At 32.0% G+C, this 12,500-nt stretch overlaps 1 protein-coding gene across 3 annotated transcripts in view; it reads right to left on the bottom strand.

Moving 5' to 3' along the window:
- The window catches only part of LOC137643027 (retinol dehydrogenase 13-like), an 87,389-nt gene that overhangs the window by 35,493 nt on the left and 39,396 nt on the right, over window positions 1-12,500 (bottom strand). Inside the window, exons 2-5 of one of the 3 annotated variants that reach the window (XM_068375882.1) lie at window positions 7,536-7,641; window positions 7,022-7,186; window positions 5,899-5,991; window positions 1,157-1,268 (exon numbers count right to left, since the gene is read on the bottom strand). In XM_068375882.1, the coding sequence (XP_068231983.1) occupies window positions 1,157-1,268; window positions 5,899-5,991; window positions 7,022-7,186; window positions 7,536-7,545 (380 nt within the window). In that variant the 5' untranslated portion in view covers window positions 7,546-7,641. The remainder of the gene's footprint in view (window positions 1-1,156; window positions 1,269-5,898; window positions 5,992-7,021; window positions 7,187-7,535; window positions 7,642-12,500) is intronic. The other 2 variants (XM_068375889.1, XM_068375897.1) reach the window with 2 other exon arrangements.

Below are 12,500 nucleotides of genomic sequence, written 5' to 3'. Positions count from 1 at the left end.
ATGCTATAAGCCCAGGGGCCCCAACTGGGAAAATAGCCCAATGAGGGAAGGAAACAAGGAAAAATAATATATTTTAAGAACAATGACATTTAGATAGATATTTCCTATATAAACTATGAAAACTTTAACAAAAAAAAGAGGAAGAGAAGCGAGATAGAATAGTGTGCCCGATTGTACCCTCAAGCAAGAGAACTCTAACCCAAGACAGTGGAAGACCATGGTACAGAGGCTATAGCACTACCCAAAACTAGAGAACAATGGTTTGATTTTGGAGTGTCCTTCTCCTAGAAGAGCTGCTTACCATAGCTAAAGAGTCTCTTCTACCCTTACCAAGAGGAAAGTAGCCACTGAACAATTACAGTACAGTGGTTAACCCCTTGGATGAAGAAGAATTTATTTACTCTATTCTCAAATATTATTTAAGGTTAGGGTGTAAGGATTTGAAAATCTTCCATAAGTGGCAGAGAAAGCAACGGGCCCTTGCCTTCTCGCACAGTCAACTTTCTATCAAAGGCAATGGCTGTTGATAATACTAACAGGTAGGCCTATGGAATCTCCCAAATAGTCAGTCTTAGTTCATAAACCCAGTTAAGCTGTGTAAATTTATCGTACCGTAAGAGCAACGCAAATTCGGGACCCACTTATTACAAGTCTCAGAAGTTTCGAAAATATTTGCCCAAAAGTACTTACAACATCATCACATGGTTACCTTGAAGTAGATTTGATATTGTCTATTAGACTATTAGCATTCTTTACTTCACTTACAATAAATATCCAAGGGTGCCTTTAATAAAGAAAAGCTGGCTCAACATACACACACACGTGCATATACATATATATATATATATATATATATATACATATATATATATATATATGTGTGTGTGTGTGTGTGTGTGTGTGTGTTTGTGTGGGTGTGTGTGTGTGTGTGTGTGTTTGTGTGGGTGTGTGTGTGTGTACGTGTGAGTAATTCAGCTCAAATGTTTTTAATCAAAGGCAGCTCTTGCCCTTAAAACATCTAGTTTGACATTACAAGGGTCTGGTCTAGAAATCATTCTAGCTCTAACGCATCTATTTTTCTTTTTCCTCTCTGGCATTTATAAATAATCTACAGTAAAGAGCAGAAAAAAAAAAGAAAAGAATGACGATACTCTACCTTCGTTCTCTATTCAGAAACTTATCAGCAAATCTCCTGACGGAGACGAGCGAAGAAGTGTCCAGCTCCATCACAAGGATGTCCTCGTTTCCAGTCATCGATCGTAGATCATCTTCAGCGTACATGTGACGAGGACGACGGAGTGAAAGGAAAAAATGATAAAGATGATAGTGATAGAGAATCGAGATGAATTCAGGGATGAGAGAGAGAGAGAGAGAGAGAGAGAGAGAGAGAGAGAGAGTAAGGAATACCGGACAAAATAGAATTTTTGTTATGTAGCTGGAAGATAATCATCCTGCCAGCCATACAGTGAAAGAGTCTAGGTTTTTCAATGTGTGTAGGAGAGAAAGAGAGACGATGAACAATATCGTATTTCAAAAAAATACACTGAAAAGAAATATCAAGGGAGAGAAATAGCAAATCAATAAATGGAACGACATACACCCTCTGGCGTATATATGTATGTACAGTATGTATAAGAAAATCAACAATCACAAAATGATAAGAACTGCAGAGGATATAGACATATGTATTGGAATTTTCAAGCTACCATATACACCACAAATGCTTGATGATATTTGAAGGATGTAATGGAGTAGAAATACTTGTTTGGTTGACCGCAGCGCAGTAAAAGAAGACATTATCTTAATCAAGTTAATTCCCAGATAAATTTACTTGAAATTCTAGAGCCAGGGTATTTATATGCAATATGTGAAGTATCCATTATCATAAATGCAGAAGAACACATACAGTATGTGGGAGAACACTGTCGCCTTGGAGCATATATTTTCTGTTTGTAAGAACCGTTGCAAAAGCTGTGCTTTGAAGTGAATAGATAATCAGATTTATGCTGTGTAGGAGCTTAATCTAGCTAGACGACATCCTATTAGTTACATTTATCCCTTTGTTAGAGTTAATTTGTTTATACTATTGTGTGGTCATTTCTATATTACTTACACTTAAAGATATCATAATGATCATAAAAAGGAAATATAGGTAATATTAGGATAGTTGATTTGAAGTAGTCGTGCCTAATTTAATTTTGCTGTAAAAAAAATTTATACTTGTAATTTTTGTCAACAAATACATAGTCACGAACATGAGGACTACATAAAATTCACTGTAAAATATTGTTATCATTATTATTGGGTATCTGCTTGCTTCTTCCTAGCCTTGAAGTATAAATTTAGAACGATGATTAAATGTACATTTGCGCATAGCAGGGTCATTATATGTATGCGAATAATAGTCTCTCTCTCTCTCTCTCTCTCTCTCTCTCTCTCTCTCTCTCGGAACTGTTAAAAAGAGTAAGACTTGTTTCCTTATCTTCATGTAAGTGCAATTATCACAAGGACGAAAGGTTTTGACGTCCACCCCACATATTCTCTCTCTCTCTCTCTCTCTCTCTCTCTCTCTCTCTCTCTCTCTCCATCTGGAATGAATATAGAACAGGATGAAGGACGTTACGAGAAGATAGTGACCTGGAGGTGGATAAAGTCAGTGGAATAGTTGCCTGACATCTTTTTAATTCACATGAATATATATTGCCTTTACAATGACTTACAATTTATCCACTGACCTTTTATTGACCCAGAGGATAAAATTATTGACTTAGTTCTAGATGAAAAGTGATCTCTGGTGACCTAGAACTGTTTCAATAGGGAAAGAAAGGGACCGAATACCTTATCATATTTAGAGAAATATAAAAAGTTCGCGGGTAATGACCCAAAAGATATTTGGATATTCAAGTAACCTTGCATGGGGTCATAAGAAAAACACTGCGGTGGTTGGCAAGAGCACTGAATCAGAAAGTTTGGCCTTTGCATTTTCCCATTTTTATTGCATGATGCTTATATATATATATATATATATATATATTTATATATATATATATATATATATGAGAGAGAGAGAGAGAGAGAGAGAGAGAGAGAGAGAGAGGTAGGCCTACCTGGTGAACAGGAATTAAAATTATATTAGTAATTTCCAGATTTAAAAGAGAAAAGCTTTGTTTTTCCTTTGAAATAAAGAAAATGGGTTATATAAATTTTAGAGAGGTGATTAGATGCATCACATGATATTTTTTATCTGATGTTAAATATATTCGTAATAAAATTTTATGCAAAATTTTGAGTAACCCCCATATAGTTTAGACTGTAGAGATCTAAGTTACTAAGGAAAGTCAAGTAGAATCTATGAAAAAGATGGCTTCTTAGTTTAACAACTTTGGCAGTGGGTTTAAAGCAAAAAGAATGGATCCTAAACATTTTCATTGTATTCTGTATTTTCATATTAGATAAAAAAATCCTTTTGAAATGACAAGAATCGTGTGGAAGATTCACGGCTACAGCAAGAGCTGTGCACTGTTTGAAATCTAATGTGGACTGAGGCCCATACGAGTTCTATCATCGTAACCTATGTATGACGGGGTATAACAAAACAATATTTTCCTCATCAAACAACGTTGTATAGTAAACTCAACATATTGCAAAGTGGTTGTATAACAAGGTTCTATTCTATGAATTTTTTCAATAATAAATTTTTGGTTGTTTTTATCCGCTTCAGATCATATGGATGTTTTTTCTTGTGTCTTACATAATCAGAAATCCTATCGCTCTTAATAAATGATCGAAAGCTCAAAGTTTTTTACTCAAGTCATTTCCTTATAATCAGGCAGCTTACCAACTTTATAGGGGGCGTTTGAACAAAAGCACCATTTTTGTGATATGTCTCATTAGGCTATGCACAATAGATTTGGGACTTGGGGCAAGGTTTACACAACGTTTTCTTTTATTTTTATTTTCAAAAGTCTAATCTAGTGTTTTCATACAAAATCGAAAAGTGAGCGTTTTCAATCAAACTTACAAAATTGAACTGAGGCAAAATTTTCATTGCATTAATAGTCAACAAATATAATTTGAAGAACATGGTACTATTTCCAGACTTGAGTTACTAATATGGACAAATCTAATTAATGTACGTCTGCCTTGTTGGTTTTCGAATATATGTATGTATATAATGTCAGATTCCTGCCAATATGAGCGTATTCCTTAAATTTTAACTGTAATTAAAATAGTTAAAATATGTGTTTTACTGTCGGTATCATTTAAATTGTAGACATTGGAACCAAATAATAAACTAAGATATTGCCATCAGAAATGTTCAAAACAGTACATTATTTGTAGAAGCTGTTGATTTCTAGCCACCCGTTGAGAGTCATTGGATCCTTTGACTGGCCAAACAGTTCTACATTGGATGATTGGATTAATATCTCTGGTTACGGCTCAGTTTTATATTTGCCTACACACACCCCGAATCGTCCGGCCTATTCTTTCCACATTCTCTATGCTCATACTCCTGCAAACACTTAGATTACCAAACAATTCTTCTCCACTCAAGGGGTTAACTACTGTGCTGTAATTGTTCAGTGGCTACTTTCCTCTTGGTAAGAGTAGAAGAGACGCTTTAGCTACGATAAGCTGCTCTTCTAGGAGAAGGACTCTCCAAAAATAAACCATTGTTTTGTAGTATTGACCAGTGCCATAGCCTCTGTACTATGGTTTTCCACTGTCTTCGGTTAGAGATCTCTTGCTCGAGGGTACATCCGGGAATACTTTCCAATCTTACTTCCCTACCTTTTTTTTTTTTTCTTTTTTTTTTATTATATGAAAGATCTAATTTGGTGTTGTTATTTTTTAAGACCTTTTATTTTAATTGTTAATCACTTCTTTTGTAGTTGATTTATTTACTTGTTTCCTCTCCTCACTGAGCTATTTTTCTCTGTTGGAGCCCATGCCTTATAGCTTCCTGCTTTTCCAACTAGGGTCGTAGCTCAACTTGCAATAATAATTTAAAAAATAATTTGTCCAGAAAACGGTGAAAGGATTAATTCAAATGACCGAAAATCTACCAAAAAAAAAAAAAAAAAAAAAAAAAAAAAAAATTCGTCCTCCTACAGGAGACGAGTCCTCTTAAAATTCGTACCTATATACACATTCATTTTCTAACCTCTCTCATTACTCCATCCATAAGATTTTTAACAGCCTCACAGACAATGCTTCCCTCACAATACCTTCCCTTGTTCTTTATAGTTCCATATTGCCATATAGAATTTTTCCATAACAAACCATGAATTCATGCACTTTCTTACTTGCTTCAACCATCAATGTTCTTTCCCCATCAGCCCCTCTGTCACCAGCCTTGCTTGCTCACAGAATCCCACCATTCAATATCCATTGTATATTAACTATGAAATTATATAAAAGATACTTATATAACATTTATCTTCATTCAACAGAACAATTATTCCTCATTTCCAGTAAACTTTCTTTGCCACTTCATAATCTTGCACTAAACCTTTTTATTTTCTCCTCCCACCACTTGGACTGTTATTCCTTCTTCCTACTCTCCATATCCCCTAAAACTTTCCCTGCTATCCCATGACCCAACCAGGGGATTAGAAAAGCTTGTTGGTCCTTCCTTCGCGGTTTTTAAATCATAGCACACTTTTGATTTATATATGCCCTTCACACTTCCCTTTTCTCCAACTTGCTCATCATAATTACATTGAAAGCTATATTATCATTATTATGATAATAATATTATTATGATAATAATATTTATGGGAAGTACATGATTTAAAAAAAGAAATAATTTGAAATGATAAGATGACTACAATGTGGAGCATCTCAGCGAGTCTCAAAACAACTAGTAGTTAGACCAGAGAATAAAGAAAAACTTACCTGCAAACATTTTGGTCCTGGCGACGCTTCTACATGCTAGGATGAGTCGAGCACCTCTTTTGGCCAATATCTTACAGGCTTCTCTGCCAATACCTGGTGGACGAAGGAAAGTAGGATGACAATGCTGATGTGGACAGGGTTGAAAAAAATAAAATAGTGCATTCGGCCAGATAAAAGAACATAAGGTAACAAAATTTACGATTGCTTTGATTAATATAATGTAGAAACCTTATTGAGCAATAAGAATCTAATGTTTACAATAATTATGATAATCACAAGATGGTGATTATCAAAATTGGGTGATTAAGACATAAAATTACGTGGGTACAGAAATGATTATTAGGATATATATACATATATATATATATATATATATATATACATATATATATATATATATATATATATTAGATTATAACACTTAGATTATTCCAAATAATTTACTTTTGACTTGTGATATTAATCAAGAATATGGTCAGCTGAATTCCGTTTTAAAGATTTTAGTTTAGTCTCAAACACAGGGACGTGTACCAACCGTGTGTCACACGATCGTACATAATTCATTTTGTATATATTATGCTTGTATCTTCGCTCTTCCCTCGCACTAAAAAGAACCAGAATAAACTTGTCAGCGTTTCTCCTCTGTAACATTGTCTGTTTTCCGAACATGAAATTTCCTGTTGCCTTGATGTTTTGTATATAAAGGAGAGTGTTCTACAATAAATTAATTCAGTTGCTTTTATACTGCCTTTGAGTTCACAACCTTCTCTCGGCCCATCACAGGCGATAATAATAAAGAAGATTTTCGGTAATTGCATTAGAGGTTACGATGACGGAGTAAAAAATACGACGCTAAAAGTAATCCATGATTAATGCATAAAATATTTCATCACTTTAATCTTCAAATTATTGTTAGTAGTAATAGTAGTAGTATTATCATCATCATCAAGTGATTAAAGAAATTATTAGCAGAATTCCGTAGATTTATTTAACTAGATTACAAAAAAAAACATTGCATACCAAATTAGCAAAAGGCCCCAAACTATCGGCTTATCATCGTGAATGAATGTGCGACAGATACTAACAGAATGTTGTATCAAGTGATATGAGCGTGGTGCCTTACCTGAAGAAGCCCCGGTAATTAGTATCGTCTTTCCCACCAAGGAAGCTTTTGTGTTGGCTTCGCCAGCCCTCTCTCTGTGGACAATGCCGAAGATCCCGAGTGTAGCAACCACACTCGCGGCCATCATCAATAAAGCCAACCATATCCACATTGCTCTGACCTTTCCTAGGGAGAGAGGAAATAACCAACTAACATTCTGACGTTTTTGGTACACTGTTAAAAAATTGGCAGTAAAAAAAACGGTAAGAATTCTGGAATAAATGTTGCCATGCATTTGCCGTTTTAAAAACAGATATATTAATGTAAAGTAGTGATATTACGGTCACCAACCTGTAAAATATAATAACAAAGCAGGGTAAAATTACGGCCTCCTGTATTTTGACTGTAATACGGCTGAGAACAGTATATTTTTACGGAGAGTTTCCAATGAAATTACGGGTTTTTTAACAGTGTAGTGATATAATGTCCTTGTCATATGAATAATATATTTCTGATACGTAGACATTTTTACAACCTTCAGACATTGGTATTCTGTAAGCAATACAGTTCTGGCAGAATTCCTAGGTAAATTTTTCTTCAGTAATGACGTCCATAAATGGCTGCCTGGTAGCAGTGTATTCCTGGTAAAAAAAAAAAATGAAGTTGCAGTAATACTTTATAAGCGACGCAATTTTTCAAAGCAATCCAGAGGCCTAAATGCTTCTGTTACACAGCGGTGAATTTATCTAGAATGTATGGAACTACAAGTATAGACCTACTAGTTGATATGATAGCTGTGTAACCAATAAAATTTGAGGGAATATCTAATAGTAATTTGTCTATCTTATGTTAGTACTTTCTAACTCTGGGATCTGCCAAAAAAAAAAAAAATAGTCTAGAAAGTACCTTTCTTATATCAAGGTGGATATCATGGGGATGATAAAATTTTTTTTTTTTTTTTTTTTTTGTTCAGGATATAAGATCTTTGTGCACATCTAATGAAAGTAAAAAAAAAAATCAAATTAAAGGAGGCGTACGACAGCATATATTTCTTGGAGAATGAAATTTTATTTGATTGTAATAAAATTGGGGAAAAAACTGTGCTTAAATGTTACTCTTTTATACGTAAGGGGAAAGAAAATTAGTAAACACAGTAAAATAGAATAAGAAAATGTTGTCAAGGAAGTATGCTAATAGTGTAATCTGAAAAATTACAGGTGAATATGAATAGGTAGCTCTGGAAATGAATGAGTGATTGGAAATATGGTGAACAGCGTGGATGGAAGTGAGGCAAAATTCAATTATGTGAAATTTAAATGTTTTTCAGAGAGAGAGAGAGAGAGAGAGAGAGAGAGAGAGAGAGAGAGAGAGCGGAAGTTATGGGCCTCAGTCAAGGATGGTAATTCATAGGATCGAAGAATGAAATATAACTTGTAGTTGTTGGAATCACAAACGTGATGCTTTAGTGAAAGTTTAAAATAAACTGCTCAACTATGGTTAGAACAATGATGGAAACACTTCAAAAGCATTGGAAAGAAATATAATTGTACTAAAGATATAGGATGGTGATAGAAGTGACTGTAGGAATTCTTTTCACATGATAATACTTAAATTAGAAAGTTAGAGGTGACAGTGGAAGAGCATTTTGGGCGTCACAATGAATAGGCTATGTGGATCAAATGTTTGTAACTGTGTTGTAAAAGAAAAAAAAAAATTTCAAGTTAAATGTGGGTACCAATTTACGATAAGGAATATTTTGCCAGGAATCAAAATAGTCAGGAGAAGCAATATTCATTCACCCACATACACACATAGGTAAACAGTTATGTGTAAGTTTTTAACATAAATATTTATATCTTAAAGATATGAACACACAAACACCCAAACCATACCGACACACATACACTAGCTACGGTTGATGATGTGTGTGTGTGCGTATATATATATATATATATATACGTATATATATATATATGTAAATATATATATACATATGTACATATATGTATATATATATATATATATATACATATATATATATATACATATGTATATATATATATAAATATATATATATATATATATATATCATATATAATACATATATATATGTATATATATTTCATATATAAATATATATATATATATATATATATACAGTATATATATATATATATATATTTATATCTATATATACACACATATATATATGTATATATAAATATATTTATATATATATATATATATATGTGTGTATATATATGGTTATATATATATATATATATATACTGTATATATATATATATATATATGTATATATATGTGTGTATATATATGGTTATATATATATATATATATATATTTATATATATATATATATATACACACATACATATATATATATATATATATACACACACATATATATATATATATATGCATATATATATATATAATATATATATATATGCATATGTATATATATATATATATATAATCAAGGAAACAGTAAAATACGGAAAATGTATCTAATTTGCGAAAAAACGATTTGAAGCAAAGTGCTATCAGATATTTGTTATAAAGAATGAAAATGGAAATATCATCAACAAAACAGATGGAGTGATATGGATTGCACAGGATTTCTATACAAAGCTAGGTAATAGTCATATAAGAAATAAATTTTCCAATAGAAATAATGAAACGTCTCAGCCTGTACCAAACATAACAGTGGGAAAAGTAAAGAAAGCATTAAAAGGCATGGAAAGAGGCAAAGCAGCAGGAGAAGATGGCCTAATAATTGATCTACTAACAGATGGCGGAAATTTCATAGCGGTAAAACAGGCTGAACTTAACACAAAATGTCCGCAAGAATGCGTTATACCTACAGCGTTGAAAAACTTTAGCTTTATACTAGTTCACAAATGCCAAGATTCTTGGTCAGGATCTGTTGTGCTATGTTAGTTGTATTTTTACATTTATTTCAGAAGCAAGTCTTCTGGAAGTTATTTAACTTTTAAAAGGACATTGTTTCTATGGTTTCAAATCGAATTTCCTTTTATTCTTAATTTATAACATACATTATCAGTGCCAATGACCTTCGATGTCAGGACACCAGAAAACTCCAAATTAATCAATCAATTAAAAAAAGGAAACACAAAAGACCGGAAAAAATACCGCCCAATAAGTTTATTTTTAGTAATACATATGATATTTACAAAGATTATATTATGCCGAATAGAAAGACAGGTAGAGGAGTAGGCAGGCTTTAGAAGTGGGTATTCAACAACCAAGTATATCAATGCATTTAACCAGCTAAAAGAAAAATCAACAGAGTATGACAAACCACTTTGTATGACATTTATAAACTATGGGAAAGCTTCTAATTCTGTCAAAATTTCAGTATTAATGAAAGCCCTTCAAAATCAAAGAATAGGTGAGACTTATGTTAGAACACTTGAAGATACCTGTCAGGTAAGTAGTTCTCCTAGAATTATATAAAGATAATGAGAAAATTCTAATCGAGGAAAGGTGTTAGAAAGAGAAACCCTATCTCTCCTAAATTATTCACAGCATACCCAGAAGAAGTTTCTAAGAATTTAGATTGGGAGAATGTAGGATTCAAGATTAAGGAGGAATACCTTAACAACTTAATATTTGAGAAGATGAAATAGTTTGATTTAGTGAATCATGGGGAAAATTGAAACAGAGGATAAAAGATTTGAATAAAGAAAGCAGAAAATGTACTACTGAAAATGAATATCAATCCTTCCAATGTCTTTGGGTAGTTTTTTTTGCTTTAGGGTACACTCAAGCATACTATTCAATCTGTTTCCTTATGTCATTTCTTCACTGGTCTAAGTTCGCTGTTGGAGCCCATGGGCTCATACCATCCTGGTTTTCCAGCTAGGGTTGTAGTTTTGTCAATAATAATAATAATAATAATAATAATAATAATAATAGATTTGATACATATATTGTATACATACATATATACCGTGTTTATATATATATATGTATATATATATGTATATATATATTTATCATATATATATATAAATGTATATATATATATATATATATATGTGGTGTGTGTGTGTGTGTGTTGCGTGTGTGTGTGTGTATACACTTGTGTTTATTCATAAATGCGTATATATATATATATATATATACATATATATATATATATATATACATATATATATATATATACATGAGAGAGAGAGAGAGAGAGAGGAGAGAGAGAGAGAGAGAAATTAAAAATGATAATAGTATCACGTTTATTTCAACAATATATTCTCGTGATTCAACATATAAATTTTCACTATATTTGGTTTTCCATGGTGTGTAAAATGATAGAATCAAATCTTTATGAGATTAACTGACTTTCCAGTGAAATACTTGAAATGTGGGTAATAATGTATTATGCAATATGGGAATACTTTATTTCTGAGTAAAAAGCATAATGTAATATACTGTAAATTTGTTGCCTTCGCTTATTAATTCTGTCACATGGCTTTACTGTGTAATTGCTCTCTGATATCTTTCAAAGGTAAAGGCAAACGACGGTAAATGAGGCTGGTGGAGGTAATTAATGTGCTTGGCGTGCTTCAAATTGTTCGATAAAATATGCGCCGTTAAAAATATAATTCAATATTGAAATTATGTTTTTTATTCAGAATAATTTATAATGTGATATGGGGGGGACTGGTGCAAGTATTGATCTAATTCATTGGAATGTAATAAATTTCATTATTTTATGTACGCTAGTACTGGAGTTGATTATTCTAAATACTTAATTGGTGTGTTAACGCATTTTGAATTGTTCAGAAGGTAGAATGATAGTATTTACCTAATCAAATTAAAAGCAATTTTCAATCTCTGGTATTGTTACGTTGAATCTGTCGTCTCATACAGCATTGCCTGAAGGGCTACCTTTTCCAGTAATTTTTCCATACTAGACCTTATCTAGCTTGTTAGCTAGGATAGGGTTTGAAAGGTTTGCTAACTTTTACCTATAATCTTATTGCAAAGTAATATATGCTCATTGCTACTTTTTATGTCATCTTATCTTTAAACTTTAACTTAGGTTTTGTTATTACTTTTATTTTTTTTTTAATTTATAGCTCACATTCCATGCATACTTCTATTGAATTTTTTCTCTTTTGGCTTCCTCCCTCTTTGTTTAATAAAGGTAGCATATTTATATAATGCTTATTATTTCGTTTTAAGTCCGGTTTCTTTATTTTCTTGGTCCTTTACTTTGCGAGATGTTATAGATGAATAAGCGCACTATTGAAAACTCTGTGCTTTTATTATAATTATTATTATTATTATTATTATTATTATTATTATTATTATTATTATTATTATTATTATTATTATTATTATTATTATTATTATTATTATTATCATGGTTTTAGGTTGACAGGCAATACTGATAAGCTAATTCATTTCAGTATTTTTCTTTTTCATTATTTGTATTATATTTCTGTCCCCCGAA

The sequence above is a fragment of the Palaemon carinicauda genome, chromosome 1 (assembly GCF_036898095.1).
Source record: "Palaemon carinicauda isolate YSFRI2023 chromosome 1, ASM3689809v2, whole genome shotgun sequence".
NCBI classification, from domain to species: Eukaryota; Metazoa; Arthropoda; class Malacostraca; order Decapoda; family Palaemonidae; genus Palaemon; species Palaemon carinicauda.
The sequence above is the reverse complement of the archived record's forward strand: the minus strand, read 5'-3'. Positions and strand labels throughout refer to the sequence as shown.